The sequence below is a fragment of the Ochotona curzoniae genome, unplaced genomic scaffold (assembly GCF_017591425.1).
Source record: "Ochotona curzoniae isolate NIBS_2020 unplaced genomic scaffold, NIBS_Ocur_1.0 contig_4558, whole genome shotgun sequence".
Taxonomy (NCBI): domain Eukaryota; kingdom Metazoa; phylum Chordata; class Mammalia; order Lagomorpha; family Ochotonidae; genus Ochotona; species Ochotona curzoniae.
This window is the reverse complement of record NW_024466327.1, coordinates 1,541,295-1,560,087: the sequence shown is the minus strand read 5'-3', so window position 1 is coordinate 1,560,087 and position 18,793 is coordinate 1,541,295. Positions and strand designations below refer to the sequence as shown.

Genomic DNA, 18,793 nt, shown 5'->3' with positions numbered 1-18,793 from the left:
TAGCATTGCTTCTGTAAAATGTAAGAAATGTGGCTATTTATTCAGCTTTCAGTATGGGGATCTAAACCTGTGTGAACATTGCCACTGCTTTCCAAATCTGTCCTCTCATTTTTCTTAAGTGATCTCTCACCAAACAAATGTGGTATGAATTCACAACTGAGAACTCAGTTACAAAATATACTGTAGGTGTTGAGACCATCGGGAACACTGGGCCAGAGTTAAATATCCTGCAGGTGTTGAGACCATCGCGAACACTGGGCCAGAGTTAAACACTAATCATGATTTAAGTTGTGCAATAGCTTAAACCACAGGATTTTCTTTTTAATCTGTGTAATTCCGCTATGTTTTCCAAATACATTTTGCATGTAAGGCCTGGCATTCTACCCATATGGACTAAGAAAAAAAAAAAAACACTACATGGTGTAATTTTGATTTAATGTGAAGACTTGGTTTTGCTAATTCTCCATAATTATTGCTTCATTTGTTCTATCAATTCCAAAATTTAGGATGTAGAGTTACTATTTTTTTTTCTTTTAATCTTTGTTTTCAAAAGAGGTATCGATTGATAAGATAAAATGCCAAAGGTGTTTTGTGGACAGATTAGAACCACTGAAGTTGGAACAAAAAGGCCAGAAGAAGAGTAAAAAGGCCGAGGAATTTCAACAAAAAGGAAACTTGGAACTTAGATGAAGCTTTCAGAGACCGTGTCTTTAAAGGTTTCAGTATCCTTTGCTTCTGGGTGAAGATGGCACGCCTGGCTCCTTCCCATTGCCCAGGCCCAACCAGGCGATACTGGTAGGAATTACAGGGTCCAAAATAGAGTTTCATAGCCAGTTTAGGATCTTTAAACAGGAAAGAGAGTATGTCTGGCTTTGCCCCAATCTCTAAAGCCAGTTCGTCCAAGTAGTCGACATAATTGGTCTGCAGTTTCTGGCTCTGGCTTTCTCCAAACCTTAATGAAGGAAGAAAAAGGAAAGTTATAAAAAATGTTCTAAGTTAAAGGAGAATATTAGAGTTTGGAGACTGAGTGAGTTTTGGATACCTCACTCGTGCAAAGTGTGAGTTGATCTTATTCGGAGCTCTCTGTCTCTGCGAGCAGGATGTAAAATAAACAGCCATGACCTCAAGGAGGCTCTAGGAATGTGGTCAGATTGATAATAGAGGACTTGGAGTTATTAGGTAACTGTACTTCTCCAAGCAAGTATTTGCTAGCCAACATTACTGCCAAGATTCCTGAGGTAACACGTGTGAAGGCCAAGCTTGGAGTCTTGCCCGAGCACATGATTAATATTTATTTGCTGAATCTTCAAAGTTCCCGGGGGACTGGCAGTCATGTAGTAGACGCTCAGTGAACATTAGATGAATTAGATATCCCTGTCCCATCTTCTCCGTAACCAGAGCCTGTGTGACTCGATAGTCATCATATAAAACCAAATGAAGCAAGGGGGAAATGTTCTGATTTAGTACAGTTCCTGTATGTAAGTGGTTTGTTCTTAAACAAGAACAAGAATTGCCTAGAAGAATACGAAAATGCACTTGCATTTTATCGATTAGCTAAGCATTCTTGTAGGTAGTTAGATCACTGTGCCTTGAGCAACACTGTTTTATTTACTATGTAAAGTATTTTTGAAAGGCATGCTTACAAGTCAATCCTCTTTTCAGTTCTCTGGATAATGTCTGCCATCATTGTCCCCTCTGGAGGCAAGGTGCATAAGCCTAGAAAAGAAAAGCTTAGTTTAAAGTAGCAAGTTTGATTTATGATCATTGGCTTAATCTAGTAGCTTGTCCTTTAAATTACACTCTATTTAAAGTTATCTTGCCAGTCAGGGCTGCTGTGCCACTGAGCACCAGGGTGCCATTCCTACAAAGTTCTAGCTGAAGCTACCTGTAGAACACAGCCTGAAGCAGGAACTAAGACATGAAGAGACAGAGAAGACTCGGACAAGGTGACTCGGTGCCTCTGTGTTTGAAGATAAGAGAGACCGTGCCAAGTGATGTGGGTTATTTCCTAAAGGTAAACAGAAGCTATGGGAATTCCCTATACCAAGGCACAAGTTCATACTTGGCTTTTAAAGAAATATCTCTGGCTGATGGATTTAAGGAAATGGGCTCAAGCGGGAATAAACCTAAAATTAGGGAGACTAGTCAAAGGAGTGCTAATGTGAAATTGACTACAGAAGTGCAGGGGTCATAGAAAAAGTAAGTTGATGCAGGAGATTGTATTGTGAGTTTGTGATTTCATCTCCTGTTTACAAGTGTCCTGGTGTTTTTGATGTGTTGAGAAACAGTGAAGCCCCCACCTGTGACTCGTCTTGAGGTAGCTTAGATCCACATAGCCCAAAACTGAGCTCCTCGTTGAAGCTTTCTAGTCCAGCCTTGCATCTTCTCTGTATACCCTCTTGCAGTCACTACACCGTGCTCCATCAAAGCATCCTCGACTCCTCTCCCTCTGCCTCTTTTTCTCACATTGAACTAGTCAGCATATTCGTAACTATTTCTGACATTTATATTTTTATTTTCACTTTGTTGAGCTTCCCAGGTTCAGGTATATCAGAATTTAGTATAGGGTATTGAATTCACCTTCTCCCTTGTGTCAGCCTCCCTTTCAAGTCTGTATTCCACATGATTGTTCAATTAAATCATGTAAAGTGTACATCTGATAGAGTCTCTCTATAGTTCACAATGCTTTTTCCCTGCAGCTGAAGAGCTTTCTCAAATCCCAGGTCATCATGCCAGAGTAAATGGCATGCTAAAGAAGAACTGATTGACATGTTGATAATCCAAATTGAGCACAGCTTACCCAGTTGTCTTGTTCTGGCCGAGTCAGCCTCAGGATTACTCTCATTCTTCCCGCCCTGGACATCACACACTAGGAACGCCAATTCTCCCTGTGCGTGACACCTTTGTGCTTTTGCTCTGCCAATTCCTTTTCTGCCAGGCATCTGGGAAATTTCCCTTGATCTTGTGTCCTTCCCTTATATTTTCCTGCCAAACACCAATTCCCTTTCCATAGGACCCATGCAATCCTCTATCAACACACTTGACATGTTATATTGAAATGAACTGCACGCATTCCCTCCTGCCCTGCTGGTCTAAGTTCAGTATTAGGAATTGAACGAAATTTTGTGGGAACACAATCAAGTCTCTCATGTGGCTCTGCAAATATGTTCAGAAGCAACCCTTTCAAGGTTTTTGCACTTACGTGAAGATGTAAATTGAGCTGCCTAGGTATTAAACATTTGGAATTACATGTGAACTAAGCCCTAAGTCTATTGATGCACATTTATTCTGCAGAATTTATATTTTCACTTTAAAAAAAAATGTGTATTTGTAAGGGATCTGAGAGAAAGTAAGAGGGAGAGAGAGAGGAAGAGAGAGAGACAGAAAGAGGAAGGGGAGATTTTTCATCTGCTTGTTCACTTTTTCAAATGCTCTGTAACAGTGGGTGATGGGCTAGACCAAATCTAGGACTCATGAATTCAATCCGGGTTTCCCATGTGAATGACAGAGACCTAAGTACTGGAGCCTTCCCTGCTGTCTGCTTGCCTACACATCAGCAGGAAGCTGAAATTAGAATTGCAGTCAGGATTTGAACCCAGGCACTACAGTATGGGATACAGGCATCCTAAGTGTTGTCTTATGTATTACATCAAACACATCACCCTGAGGGATTTATAATCACCATACGTTTAAAAACTGGTATCTCAAGCATTTTCCTCCTTAACTTGATCCATTGTGACTCAAACATAGGTTAATATTACTTAACTTTATGCTAACAGAATTTTTCTGAACTATGTGATATTTTAAAGGCGACGAGAATAGTCACCTATTATTGCTATGTTTCCATATTTGTAATGTTTCAAGTTTTCCACCAGCACTTCAGCACTTCTTGTAACCAGTATCGGTGTGGTCAACAGTCTCATTATAACTTGCTTGTCTAAAATATTAAGCAAGCTCCAGCAGCTTTGAAACCTCAGCCACCAATCCCTGGGCCCATTCACTTACCTTTAAAAACTCTTGTTGCCCAACGGGCTTGAAGCTCCACAGTTGGAAAAATGGAACCTAGTGGCTGGATGAGACCAATGCATGCAAGGGTAGACTTCTCCAGTTGTGGAGGGAACATGTATTTATACAGTGAGACCATATTTTCCTTTATTTTAACAAGTGACTCCTCTAGGAAAGGAAAGGCGAATGTATATCCTGTTGCAAAGACGATGACATCAATGTCTTCCACCACTGTGTCATCCTCGAAGATGGCAGAGCTTTCTGTCAGTGCCTTCACTCTTGGTTTCACCTGGATGGCTCCGTAGAGTATACGACTGGGAAGGTCATCATTTAGTACAGGTTCTTTCAAAAGGTATCTGGGACACAGAAAAAAATCACTCAGAAGCATTCTTTATAAAGGGGTTTTCAACTTTCTTGACAGCTTTTGGTGGTTTTGCAAATTCAGGGATTTATTCAATATCAATAAAATCAACTGAACTAGTTGGCCTGCACTAACTTTTAACTGGCTTTCTACTCATGCTACAAATACTTCATATACGAAAACATGTCAGTGGTATAAGTAAAAGATATTTTAAAGATAGGAAATTCCCTAAGTGTTTAGACAACATGCCAATTTCGAACGTACGAGTATTCTGGTGGTAGTTACCCAGTTTGTGGTTCTATGGGTTTTTTGTGCCATACAGCTTTAATTATTTTATTGATTCCTATAATATAAAGTTAAAGAAGAGGAAAAAATGTTACATTTTTATTACTTTTGAAATGCCTTAAGAGATTAGTGTGAAAACCAATGTATAAAGCTAGGTTTGGTCTCTGTTCTTGATTCATTCACTAGGGCGATGGAGTAAAGTCTGTTTTGCTCTATTGTAAAAGGAGACAATATGTGGTACAGGTAGCAGATCTCAGAATAGAAGTTTCAAGTCTTTTCTCAAAAGGTTCTAAAGATTTCTCTTTTTTTAATTTATTTTTTTAAGGGAAGGAGTCTGTTATCAACTTAAGAAAAAATAAACATCTATAATAATTGTGCCTGCAATGTCAGTGATATATAAGTTTGAGATCACAATAATTTGTTTTGACACAATGAGAAATTAATATGTTCTGAAAAACATCCAAGGGGAACAGCCTTCATCCGATGCAGAGTTTGCAATGCCTTACTTATCAGATTGCACAAGAGTGTTTCCCTCCACACCCATCTGAAAGAAGGGTTTCCCACCACAACCCTGTTGAAGCAACCTTTACCATGCTGGGCAATTATGAAGATTCCATTTCTGCTTTGAGAGCAAAATATTTCTGCTTCACCTGCTTGGGTATTTTGGAAGAGAAGGGAATGTGGAACAAATCTGGGAATTGAAATTCCAGAATCTATGCCATCTACAAGGCATTGGTTGTAGTTCTCAATAACCATGTTGGCAACTTCCACGTTTGTAAACAGAATCAGGCTCAGACCACTTTGCTTACTAATGACTTCACACACACACACACACACACACACACACACACACGTCCTAAAATTACTTATCAGGTCCAGAAGGTGCAGAGGAGAGGAGATAATGGATGTTAATTAATCAGTAAACCATTATGGGCTGAAACCAACAAACAACCGTTCCACAATTTCTGAATGGATTTTTAAACTTTGACTTAAAAATGCCTGCTGGTCGACCCACAAGTAGCATTATCCTTTTCATCTACAAGATTTCATCATCAACATCAGCCAATTCGGGTGGACAGTATTCTTATTTCTTCCTATGATCGAACTTTCCTGATGTCTTTTACTGACCTTCCTCGATCTACATCCAATCGAGATGATTTAGATTTTCTTTCCCCAAATTTTCATTTAATCAAAACTACCAGATTTTCAGTCCAATACACATATTTTCCATTGCTGTCTAGGCTTGCCGTCAGTAGTTGCAGAGCTTGTTCCAAGAGTTGATCATTTTCTGACTAGTATCTGTGACAGCTTTTTTATTTCAGAAGACGGGAGGTCTAACAGAGTGTACTACAGGAAAGAAACGCTACCTGTTTTCAGGTGCAAGACCATAATTTTCATGGTTGAACCACCGATTCATCTGTTGTTCCATCATCCATTTTACAACCATTCGTGGCAGGACATTTCGGAGCATTGAGCTAAACCTAGTGTGGAACACCATGTCCCAAGGATAGCCATCTTCCGAGATACGGCTCATGACCCAGGCACCTTTCCTGGTGCTAATATATACCTGGTGAGCAAAAAAAAAAAAAAAAAAAAGAATGCAGTGTAAATTAGGGTACGGTTGGGGGTCCATGGCTTAGTAGGCTAAGCCCCTGCTTGTGACACCAGCATACCATATGAGTGCCTGTTTATGTCCTGGCTGCTCTGCTATCCATCCAATTCCCTACTTAAGATATGGGAAAGCAACGGAAGATGGCCCAAGCTCTTGGACCCCTGTAACCGTGTGGAAGACACAGATCAGGCCAGAGCAGCCATTTGGAAAGTATTCCAGTGGATGGATGACCTGTGTGTGTGTGTGTGTGTGTGTGTGTGTGTGTGTGTGTAACTCTGCCTTTCAAATAAAAATGAAATAAAAAAGAAACAAGTAGAATGCTGACCCCTTGGGGAGGTATCAACTGGGTAGGGAATACATGACATCATGACATATATGGCCTGAGAGCTCACTAAAGTTCTTAGAGAGAGAGAGAGAGAGAGAGAGAGAGAGAGAGAGGTGGGGAGGGATCTTCCTTTTTTTCACTCCTGTAATGGTTGGAATGTGGTGGGGAGGCTACCGTTGGGATAGAGAACTCAGTTAAGGTCTCCCGCATGGGAAGGAGGAACCCAGCTACCTGAGCCATCACTCCGCCTGCCAAGGTCTGCATTAGCAGAAAGTTGCCTTCAGAAGCTGAGTCCATGGACTGAACTATGTAAGTCTGGATCCTCACTGGCGTTTGAATTGGTAAACCAAATGCCTAGCACAGTGGTTCTGTTGAGATGTTTGACCTCGAAGTGAACTACCTCCTAATTTATACCAAAATGGGGTAACTAGTGGCATTTGTATGATTTGGAATTTGTAGAACAAGTGGTTGAGAAGTTCACAGTGACATGAAAAAGATTTGGATTAATACCAATTTAAAATTCATACATCTTCACACGTTGCACATGTGGTGTTGTTAAGATAAAATTACTTTGTATAAAATGTTGATTGCGATGGTCAATTTTTATTATTAGCCTAATAAACACCGAAGATATTCTTCGTATGAAAGGTTGTTTAAGGAGCTGTAAGGCACACAAGATCACCTGGTAGTTTCTTGACACTGAATATGTCATCTTCAGGAAGGTTTTTTTTTTTGAAGATAAGACCTATGCCAAGTGGTTTCTGCAATCCAAGATTTGGAGCGTTCGGACCACCTGTTCTGAGTGAAAATCATAACTCTGACAGCATTTTGGAGTCCAGGACAGGTCTTCACTTAATTCTGCTACCTTCACCCTATTGCAATATACTTCATTTCCCAAGTTTTGAGATTATTTGCAGGATGAAGGCTCTGCCCCAAACGTTCACAGTCACTGCCTCTTCCCTTATTATCCACATCAAGATCCTAAAGCTTTGGAAAGTGCAAAGTGTTTTTTTCTTTTCAGAATAAAAAGAGTGAAGACTTCTCAGATCTTGAAAATCTCTTTCTAGTGTTCATGACCTGCTCTGATAGTGACCAGCAGATGAATCTGAGGAATTGGTTCAACTACCGTGGAACACACTGTTTATCATGCAAGCTGCTGGGGATCTTAAGCTCTGCACGTGTAAGCTGAGTACAATCAAGCTTTGCTGCTTGTGGCCATGGTCGTGGTGAGTCTGGGCAGCCAGACACCGGAATGAGGAGGCCAGTAAATGTGAGAAGGCTCCTGGCTTAACTGCTGGTAAGAGGGTATGCTTCCGGAGAGGACTCAGGGCTGTCACTCAGATTTGGTCTAACATACATCCTTCCAGAAGTAATTTATTTGCTGTTTTTCCCAATCATTTCTATCAGCATTATCTACCTTTTAAAGTATTTTTGTTTATTATCTGAAAGGCTGATACACAGACATATACACACACCCGGAGGTGAGACAACATTGGGACCCCTGATCTGCTTTGTCATTCACCAAGAGGATGACAATGGTTGGAAGGTCTCAGGGTGCGCTAAAATATCCATGACTTTTTGTTGGGAGTTGAACTGTCAATTGAATGTTTATTTGGGGAATATTTCAGAAAGAGAATCGTCTACATTTCACATTTATTTCAAATTTACACCAGGTTTGTAAAGTGACTCTCCCAAACAGGAATAGGTCGGCATCTTGTTTTTAAACTCACCTGGGTAGAAGTAAGATCTCCTGTACTGAAAATTGTCTGACTGAGACTTTTCATTTTAAAACTAGCCCAAGAACAGAAATGACTCATTGCAGGCTATCCGGCAGGTTGGTGGCAGAGCTGGGAGGTAAATTCCATCTCCTTTATTTTCAGATTTACTATGATACCACGTGGGGCAGCCAACTAACTGATAAATGAGTAAAGCAGCCTTGGTTCTACAGCTGGGGTTCCTGGCCATGCCTTTGTTCCTTCCTCTTTCCCACAGTCCCAGGTAAGCAGAAAACACCACACCTGAGCAGCCTTCTTACTCAGCTCAGCGGCAATGTCCGATGCTGAGTTTCCTATTCCAATCACCAAAATACGTTTCCCTTCCAGTCCAGCTGGGTGTTTGTATTGGCGGCTATGGAAATACTGGCCTTTGAACTTCTCGATACCTTGGGGGTAGAAAGAAGGCAGTGAACTTCAGAGTCAACAATTACGTCAAGCTCATTTGAACAAAACTTTGTTGTCAGCTTTTCTGCGGTCAATCACCTGTTTTACTTTGCTTTCAAAAGAGTTGCAAACACAAGGCCAATAACAAAATCAAAGAACAAAGCACATTGCAAAATGTCAGGCACCATGTACGCAGCACAGAATCAACACTGGTTTCAGGGGCTGCAGCTTGCATCGTTATTAGTGACAAATGATGCTGACAGGTGGAGTAGACCCAGGTGCTCTGTGCTACCCGCTATCTTGTTTTGAATTGCACGGTGACTCTTCAGCATTATACAACAGATATTTCATGGCTTTAAATTGTTTTCTATTGATTTTACAAACAAATGTATTAATAGATTCTCAAGGTTACAGAAAATGCATGATAACTCTTTTGACACAATTTTTAGCTGTTCTCATGCCAATTTAACAGATTTGAGGTAGTTCATAAAACCCCATGCTAAGAACATAATAATACTCCCTCTTTCTTCTTTCGTTTTTGGGGGAACGTATTTTTAATTGACATTGTATTTGGTCTTACTGCTCCATGAAATGCATAGAATATATTTTAAGAAACTATTCCTTTAACAGATGAAGTACTACTATTGCAATTATGTGTTAATTAGAATCTTTTTCTAGTTTTGAATAAGCAAAAAAAATAAAATAAAATCTGGGCACACAGCCATTACATATTGCAGTAAGTCAGTAGCCCATTGATAGTCAATGTGACACAAGAGTTCACAAGAAAGTAATGTCATCCATTATCTTTTCTTTTTTCAACTCTTCCCCAATGTTAACATTAGGCTCTTTCGTAGGGAGTCCTGCCCATCCATCCAATTTCATAGAAAGTATCCAAACCCACTCCAGAGGGCAGGGCTGTCCTCCTTCCTCACCTGGAAATGACGTCAGTGGGATGTTAGGGAGAATGTGGTGGCCGCTGCAGACCATAACCGCATCGAACACTGCACTCTGCTCCTTGTTGTTGCTCTGGGTAACAACTTCCCACTGGCCAGAGGATGAAAAATCTGGGCGCCTTTTCACATTAATCACAGTTGTCTTGAACAAACACAGAGAAGGCATTCTTAAGAATTACTGTAGCATCACTTGGGACGTGTTTAGAAGTCTGTCCAGTGGTAAACTGAATGTCATCTGTGACTCCATTTTGGGACCATTTCAGGTTACAAAGGTAAGGACTACTAAGTGTGCCCTTATTTGCTGGTGGCTAAGGATATGTTGCTTTGGGTGAAAGACCTATTCAGCAGAGGGAACTCAGATATTCAAGGGTGTTAAGTACTGAAAAAAAGGCTTTAGAGGCAAAAGGAAAAGAAGGCAGTGTGTCTGGACAGCGGTATAAGACACACGCTGATCTGCCAACCCCTCAGATTATAAAGCACCAGTTGTCAGGACCCTGTATGTGATCACATTTGTGTGGACTCTAGTAAGACAAGGTGTTGTTTGTGAAACACTTGGCACAGTGCCTCACACACTGTCAGCCCTCCACCGAATAGCAGTCGTTAACATCTTATTACAGTAGGACACACAAAGCTCCCAGGTCGCATCCTTGTTCTTGTAGCAAACACCCATCCCTAAGAATATTGTGATTTTGGTTTTGGTGCTAATCATTTGCTTTCCAAGAAACACAGGAAAAGGTCATTCAAAATAATGTGACCATATATGTATTTCTGGAGTTTGCACCCAGAGAAAAATAAATATGAATAGTTGCTCATGTTATGAATGGACAATATTAAGCATGTTAATGACTTCAGCAGTTGGGTGAAAAATCGTTTTTATAGAGAGGTTCAGAAAACAGGAACTTGATTTTCTTCACGGAACGTTCCATGATCAATGAGACTAGAGTTATTGATTGTAATACTAGTTTACGTATAATATTGCCATTAATATCATCAACATTCAAAATTTTAATGAATGAGTTTCCTCTTTTGCTAGATGTACAGAAGTAGAGGTAATGACACTCCTTTTAGCTGACATCTCCATTTCCTCCAATAATATTTGCACTGGGATGCTTTATTCAAAACTTCTTTCATTGTCAGAATATCTTTGCTATTTAAATGTGAACTGAATTAATGAAAAGAACCCCTTTTCCCCCAAATTACAATACCTGAAACTGAATATATTTGAGAAGATCAAACTTTTTGGCAAAAATTCTGAAATATTCCAGAAGTTTAGAATTGTGTAGGAAGTTTGGAAAATCTTCAGGCATCGGAAAGTCACTGAAACAGGACATTTCCTTGCTGGTGTTGGTGATGACAGACTGATAGATACTTGCCCGGCCATCCTCCACGTTTTCCTAAAGAAAAAAGTTAGCAAACATCATGCATTTACAAGGTCTCTACTGCAAAAAAAAATATATTCTAATGCTTGAGTGGTGTCATCTTTTTTTATTGTTGTACATGATCAAAGAGTTAATTTGATGGTGGGAAATTTATTAGCTGTGCCATTCTGGGAACTGCGACCTGTTTGTTGACTACCATTGTTGCTCACTGAAGATGCTACTGACATGAGTGAAACGGGGGATGGAGACAGTTTCTTTGGCAAACTTTAGGATATTAGCATGCCAGGCCTATACCTTGCTAATGAAAATCTTTCCAACAATCAGTTTTCTTCCTCAATTCCCTCTGGGTAGGATATACATAGCCTGTACCTCCTTAGGAATCTGTGATCCCTGAGACATGGGACAAGTCATCTAAGAATTCTATGTGAAGGGTAGGAGCAGGGAGGGCTCACGTGGTGACTTGGACTTGTCTGCCTTTATGATTTTTGCAAGCTTCCTCAAATGATTTAATAACAATCAAATCTTAGACTTGATTTCAGAAGTTGGTGCGTGTGCTTCAGTGAGATACGAGCTCTCGGTGTTAGGATTTGGTTCATACTTTCTTCTGCAAGCAGTTCTCTGCGTAATATTCTTTATGTTCAACCATAAAAAGAATCAGGTGTGAATCAGCAGCCCTCGGATCGAAGTATTAACAAGATCTTAACAGGAAGATTTAAATAACTGTACCCAAGAACTCTTTGATAAACACTTCTGAGGAGGCGGTGTTTGAGACATAATACAGGTAAAGGGTAGTGTTGCTATTTTGGTTCAGCATCAGAGTAAAGATGCGCAAAGTGTGTAGGAATTAATTTAAATACATTATCTTGTTTACTTAAATATCACCACAGTCTATCCCACAGTCCAGTTCAACCCCAACCATGAAGAGAAGTGCAGGTTGCACGGTCTGACTGTGGAGTGCATGTGTCAGAGCTGAGCCTCTCGGAGGCTCAGGTGGAGCAGTGGACAGCACATCCAAGGGCATACAGAGGATATGGCAGTAAATTGGAGCCTGCAGAGGATACCTGGTACCACATCAGAGGATGGAGGACAGAACAAATCAATCAGCTACCCCACCTACATGTTGGAAGTGAAAACCTGGGCAGAGACTCCAAGGTGGACAATGTCAGCCAGTTGATTCTGGAGAGATTTCATTGTTCTTAGAATGGCGAGACTGGCAGAACTGTTGAACTATCAAAATCACTTGAGCAGTGTGCTCAGAGCATGCCTCATATTGGGGACCCTGGGATGGGTGGGAGGCTGGGTAGGGCTTCTCCCTTTATCTCTCCCCTTCCCCTAGATACAACAAAAAGAAAAAAAAAAGAATGTGGAAACAATGGTCTTACCCACTTTCCTGTAGCTCTTGGTCCTTTGTGCCCTAATTAACTATGCGAAGATCATCAAAATAATAATAATAATAGTAATAAAAATAAAATAAGTAATGAAGACCTCTTTACATTTCAGGTAACACTTTAAGAGATGATGAGACTGGTAGAAGGAGTAATACGTAGGTCAGATTTCTGGTTCCAATTGTCTGTGCGAGAAATGGAGAGGCACTGGTTGCTTGGTAGTAATAACTACCGTTATTGAAGAAAATGACAACGTCAGTTACATCTCCCTGTCCAGCACACAGTAAAAGGGCATCCAGGACAGCTGCTTAGACCAACATCAAAGGAACCGGCAAAGGACGTTTAACACTATGCATGAGTTCTCTGTCCAAGAAGCTGTCCTTCATCCTCCCTTGAAGGGAGATCTTACTGTGGTTTGCTGTTTAAAAAAGCTTTCCATGTGTACTAGAGTCTCTCTCTCTTTCTCTCTCTTTTTCTCTCTCTCTTTTTCTCTCTCTCTTCCTCTCTCTCTTCCCTTAATTTCAGTTTTTATCTGAACATAAATCAGTGGAGCTAGAGTGCTGTTTGATCTTAGTTCATATCACTTAAGATGACTATGTATGTAGAATTCTTCTAAATAATTCTTCCTTTTCTCTGCTTGTTTTATATTATTGTTGACTGATGTACGCATAATCCATTACTTATGCACTCTTAGCTAACATAGACTTATTCCAGGACCGGTGTGTTTAACATTTTGTTTCACAATCAAGACTTGGGAGATAATTCCTTTTAACTCAAGTTATGTGTTAAGCTTGTACCATAATATAGTTGAAGGTTATCTAATACCTAGAAGCATAATGATCTTAACTCTGAATGAATAAATCATAGTATTTTTATTTTCAACTACTACTTCAAATTGCATAACACTAAAGTTAATTGGATGCGTTAAATTATTTCTAGATGCTTCCATGTGATGAAATGCAATTTCCTTAGCAAGATTGAATATCTGAAATTTTTATACAATCAAATTCTAAACAGGGGAAGTAGTTCATGAAACACACACACACACACACACACACAAATACTAATTTCCCTAACACCAGATAACTTTGGGAGGGAAAACGCAGGGTTCTGGAGTCAGCATGTCTAGGTTGGTCTCCTAATCTACTTCCTTTAAAGGCTTTGTGATCACGGACAAACTCCGTAAGTGAATTTCCTTGTTTTCCTGTGTAAAACGGAGCTCATTAATAACTCTAATATCCAATAGCTAATACAAGACTTTATGACATTATGGTGCTCAACACAATGCCTCACTCCAAAACACATCTTTGATCAAGGTTTGCCTCTTTTTTTGCTTGTAACATTGCTAGTGCTAAAAGCATTAAACTTGCCATAATTTATAGTAGCCAATGGTTTTACTTCCTGTTGGTGGTGGTGGTTTTTATTTGTTTGCTTGCTTTTTAAGACTCAATAAATCAGCTTGAAATGTGACAAGTTTCAGTGCCAGGGTAATTATAATAGGATTTTGAGAAATTAGAGAATGGGTTCTGATATCTGAGTTCCTGTATTATATTTTAGAGCAGGGAAAAAATGTTGCTTTGGAAGCTTTATGTGGGTCATTCACCAACAGAATGATGACACAGTTATTTTTTTTTCCCCCAATGATGAAGTGATAATCTTGATGTTAGGTTGAATGGAAAACAAAATTTAAAAAGATGCTTTGTCTCTCTGCTGCTTCCCACGTCTAGGTGATGTCTGTGTATTTAGATGCAATTGGACAAAACTGGTTTATTTTCCCATGGATAAAAAGAACTAATATAGACTGAGCATACATATTAGATTTGATACATGTAAGTATATATCAAATGCTTGACAAATAGATTCATATCAAATATTACCTTTTAAAAAATTATTTTTATTGCCAAGTCACATATACAGAGAGGAGAGAGAGACAGAGAGGAAGATCTTCCGTCCTCTGATTCACTCCTCAAGCATAGGGGAGTTGCATGTTAAAAGAAAGCGATAACTCAGGCTCGATCTACAGGAAGGAAGGTGAAATGAGGAGATATCTGGAACCTGTTAAGTGAAGGTAAATGAAACTAACTGGGAGTATACACCCTGAAAAAATATAGACACATGTGCACGCCTTACCCACCCACACACATCTCCAGAAAAACTCAGAAACATGATGCGTATTGGTAACTTCCCTGTAAACACAAGGCATGTGAAATAAGAAGGAATATGGATGAGATCAATGGCTGAAGAAAAATCCCGTTTTCTTCAGTAACTAAGAGGTAAAAGCGCGAGGCTTCCGAAATCCATCCAACCATCATTGCTATTCCTCTCTATTGCATATATTTCTCTAGTAAGTTATTTGACCCAGATCCCCGTCTCCTGGTCATTTGTTAATGAAAATGATCACAAGAACTCCTTTCGGTGGAAATTGTGAAGAAAAATCAAGCATACCTGGTGTCCCCCTTGCAGAAAAACGTACTGAATACTGTAAAATGATTCACCATTCGCACATCTCTTGACTGCCACTAGAGGGCGCTGGAGAACCTTTGGGCAGAGTTCAGTATTGTGGCTGGAACAAGGGAGTACGGTTTTTTTTTTATGTTTTACTTTTTTTGTTGTTTAATATTTACTGATTTTTATGGCAAAGTCAAATTTCCAGAGAGAAGGAGAGGCAGGGAAAGGTCTTCCATCTGCTACTTCATTCCCCAAGCTGCCTCAATGACCAGAACTGAGCCAATCCAAAGCCAAGAGCCAGGAGTCTCTTTTGGGTCTCCTGTGCAGGTGCAGGGTCCCAAGGCTTTGGACCATCCTCCACTGCTTCCCCAGGCCACAAGCAGGGAGCTGGATGGGTAGCAGAACAACCAGAACATGAACTGGAGCACATAGGAACTGCTTGTGGCCTGGAAAAGCAGTGGAAGTCAGCCCTAAAGTCTTGGAACCCTGCACTTGCGTGGGTGACCTGTAGGAAGCTCCAGGCTCCTGGCTTCAGATGGGCGCAGCTCTGGCCCGTTGCAGTCGCTTGGGAATGAACCATCGGATAAAAGACCCTTCTGTCTCTCCTCTCTGTGTATCTGCCTTTCCAATATATAAATAAATCTTTTTAAAATAAAATTAAAAATTAAAAATAGGGTTTTTCATTGTATTTTTATTTTTCATCACTAAATGTATGAAGTCATCTCTCAGATGGAGTATGTGTGAATAGAAAAGTTAAAGAATATTTCATTTTATCAATTGATTCTAGATGGGAGAGTTTCCAGAGGCATAATTCCTTGGGATGTGCAACACCTGCTCTTGGTTATCTCCCTGGTGCAACAAGCCCTCCACGTGGTCCCAACTACAGACTGGGAAACAGTGTCGCGTAGTGTATGTTTCGCTCTGGGCTGGGGGTGGGATGGGAGACTGTGACTTTTGGAATGGAGACATTTGCTTTTATTTCCTCACTACCTCGATTTAATGCAACATTTTACAGGTTCTGGAGAGTTGCTTACATAAGTCATTATTATCAAATAAGTACTAATGAATTCATATTTTAGTCTAACTTTTGTAAACCCTAGGAAAGTGTCTTTAATTCTGAAGTTTTAGGTAATAAGTAACTGGTGCCAGGGAAGTGTTTTTGGGACAAGAAATTCCTTCCCAGAAATCTGACGGGCCACTCAAAATAACTTGCCCCTCCTACGTTAGTAAATCAATGAATATCAAGTAGAGAACATTGGCTTCTAGACATTAAATCCTAAAGCAAGTAATTAAATAAAATGATAAATTATCATTAAATAGAATTTTGTTGTAATGTCTACAATTCTTCCTCAAGGAGGCAAGAGGTTACCTGGAGACAAATCTCAAATGGAATGTGTATGGGCAGACAGAAATAATCTATCTTTGATGAAAGCAAGAATTACTACCAGGTTGTATTACCCTTTCAAGTAAACGTATAATGGTGTTAATGGCCAGTTATTAATACGAAATGAATGTGATTCAAGCTGTTTTTCCAGTTTTGCTTTAAGTAAAGCTACTTGCCTCGGAAGGATCAACTTCCCCATCAACTTGAATGTGTTTGAATAGTTTGAAATAACAGGTTCTTTTAAGATTGGTATTTCTGCGATGTCTGTCAAACTTGTATCATTATCAGATTCTTCTGAGACTTAGGTCTGGGCTACCGCCCAGAATTCAGAATCAAAAAAAACAAAACAAACAAAACAAAGCAAAAAAAAAAAAAAGATTTCAGATTTGTGTTATGATCATTTGCCTTTGAGAAAGCTAATACTTTAAAAGCAACGACAAAACACCATTAAGTTTGTGGTTGGGTTGGAACTGGCGCAGCACCTATGCTATTCAACTTTGCCACCAGTGTGGGAGAATGTAGGAGAGACCACTGGGTCTGTGCTGATACAAGTCTGCTTTCCATGCACTCAGTCCTTTTGTCACTTTCTGGAAGGGTCTCGTGTGTTTTAGTGCTTCATTTAGATAAACCTGATATTTAATCCTAAATTCACTGTCCCTGAGTTCTGAACTTAAACATCTGCTTAACGTGTTTAAAAGAAAATGCAGTGTTGGGACACTTTTTGAAAAATTGGCTTTTAGTGCTTAGGAGTCATTGGCAATAGGTTCGAGTGCCAGTTCCTCCAGCTACATGACCCTGGGTCACCCTATCTTTCCTCATTCTGCTTACTAATCTATACATTATGTACTTAAAATTAATAGCTAATGTTTACTAAACTTTAGAGTAAGTCAGAAACTATTCTAAATTCTCCACATGCAGTATCTCCCTTGATCTTTGAATAGCACATTGGGACAAGTGCAGTGTTCTTCCTGTTGCCACGTACAACTGAGGAAACGGAGATGAGAGCTGGAAAGAACTTGTCTGAGACCTCACCTGTAACAGGTGGGGAGAGATGCCACCTTGTCACCTCAGCTTCTTAACTGCTACCAAAAAAAATCAATCAAAGTTGTTCAGGAATTCCCTCGGTAAGGTCTATGGTCAGCTTCACTCCCCCCCAGAAACAGCAGGATAAAGCCATCAGGAACAAGAACATCTCACTTACTTTGAACCTCCAGAGCCCTCCGATATCTTCAGTCCTCTCAAAGCATGTGGGTTCCAGCCCCTCATCCACACAGCACTTCAGGGAGATGAGGCCACTGACCCCAGCTCCAATCACTGCCACCCTTTTGGTCATCGTCTCTTTTCAAGGAGTTCGATTGATCGATGCTGCTTACCTTGAACAAAGGCCAGAGAATCCTCACGTTGTAGTCAGGTAATTAGTGGTAATGTAATAAGCAACACTCGCTGATAAAATGCCTCCCTAGGCATATCCCAGTCTCCTCCTCCTCCACTTAAAAAAAAAAAAGCTGAGCTGTCTGATGGACTTTGCTGCAAAGCTTGTGTACCACGTCTGAATTTAACATTTAAAAGCAACGCATTTGACAAAGCCTGATTGCTCTGTAACAGAACACGAGGATGGGAGCCAAATCTGCAGTTAGATTCCTTAGGATTCTCAAGTTTTTCTTTCCAGCCTTTCCCCCGCTCCCTGGCTACCATCCTTACCTTTGATTTTGGCTTTTAGCACTGCTCCTTCCACTGGGTGGTGTTGTCTGTTGGTTGTGTGTGTCAAGAGGCAGTCAGAAGCATTTTAACAGTTGGAGGAAGCTGTGAGAAGTGGGAGGAGCTTCTCACTCCTCCCTCAGCTTTCTTGCAACTGGAACTCCAAGGACTTGTTTAGAATTGCAGAAATTAAACAAGATGCTCAAGTATTGAGATCAGGAGAAGTGATGGAATGTCTTCACCTGTAGATAGGTTCTTTTTTTTTTTTTAAGATTTTGTTTTCTCTTTTAAAATTTAGTTATTTTTATTGAAAGGCAGATACACAGAGAGGAGAGACAGAGAGGAACACCTTCTATCTGCTGATTCACTCCCCAAGAGGCTGCAATGGCTGGAGCTTGGCCTATCTAAAGCCAGGAGCCAGGAGCCTCATCTGGGTCTCCCATGCAGGTACAGGGCCCTAAAGTTGGGTCATCTTCAACTGCTTTTCCGGGCCACAAGCAGGGAGCTGGATGGGAAGCGGGGCCTCTGGGACACAACCAGATGTCCATATGAGATCCCGGGCACATGCAAGGGGAGCACTTTAGGCGACTGCGCCGGGCCCACCTGCAGATAGTTTTAAAACACATCCTATAATGGATGCAGCAAATTCTCATTTATACGTGAACAAATATGGATAAATATAAAGAAGTTTAAATACCTGTAATTTCATTGCCCAGAGAAAAGTCAAACGACCACTGGTGTCTAGTATTCCCTTCCTCCTAGTTATGTATGTATGCAGATAGACAAAAGTGGGGTCATG

The 18,793-nt window shown here is 40.3% G+C and overlaps 1 protein-coding gene across 2 annotated transcripts; it reads right to left on the bottom strand.

Annotated features, from left to right (window-relative positions):
• Positions 1-418: 418 nt before the first annotated feature.
• On the bottom strand, positions 419-18,062 carry FMO2 (flavin containing dimethylaniline monoxygenase 2). 2 transcript variants are annotated; one of them, XM_040986825.1, is made up of 9 exons: positions 17,998-18,062; positions 17,498-17,669; positions 10,906-11,094; positions 9,680-9,842; positions 8,607-8,749; positions 6,019-6,218; positions 4,006-4,361; positions 1,644-1,716; positions 419-952 (listed from the first exon to the last, which is right to left on the bottom strand). In XM_040986825.1, the coding sequence occupies exons 2-9, from the start codon at positions 17,627-17,629 to the stop codon at positions 601-603; spliced, it is 1,608 nt and encodes a 535-aa protein (XP_040842759.1). In that variant the 5' UTR covers positions 17,630-17,669; positions 17,998-18,062; the 3' UTR covers positions 419-600. The 2 variants fall into 2 exon arrangements, with proteins under 2 accessions (XP_040842759.1, XP_040842760.1); XM_040986826.1 differs by lacking the exons at positions 17,498-17,669; positions 17,998-18,062 and adding an exon at positions 17,670-17,755.
• Between the last annotated feature and the right edge of the window lie 731 nt (positions 18,063-18,793).

Coding starts and splice junctions, on each gene's coding strand:
- FMO2 (XM_040986825.1), bottom strand. CDS start 17,629: ATGACCAAAAGGGTGGCAGTGATTGGAGCTGGGGTCAGTGGCCTCATC. Junction 9,843..10,905: donor TCAAATATATTCAGTTTCAG/GTATTGTAATTT, acceptor TGTTTGTTCAAG/ACAACTGTGATTAATGTGAA. Junction 8,750..9,679: donor CCCACTGACGTCATTTCCAG/GTGAGGAAGGAG, acceptor TCTACCCCCAAG/GTATCGAGAAGTTCAAAGGC.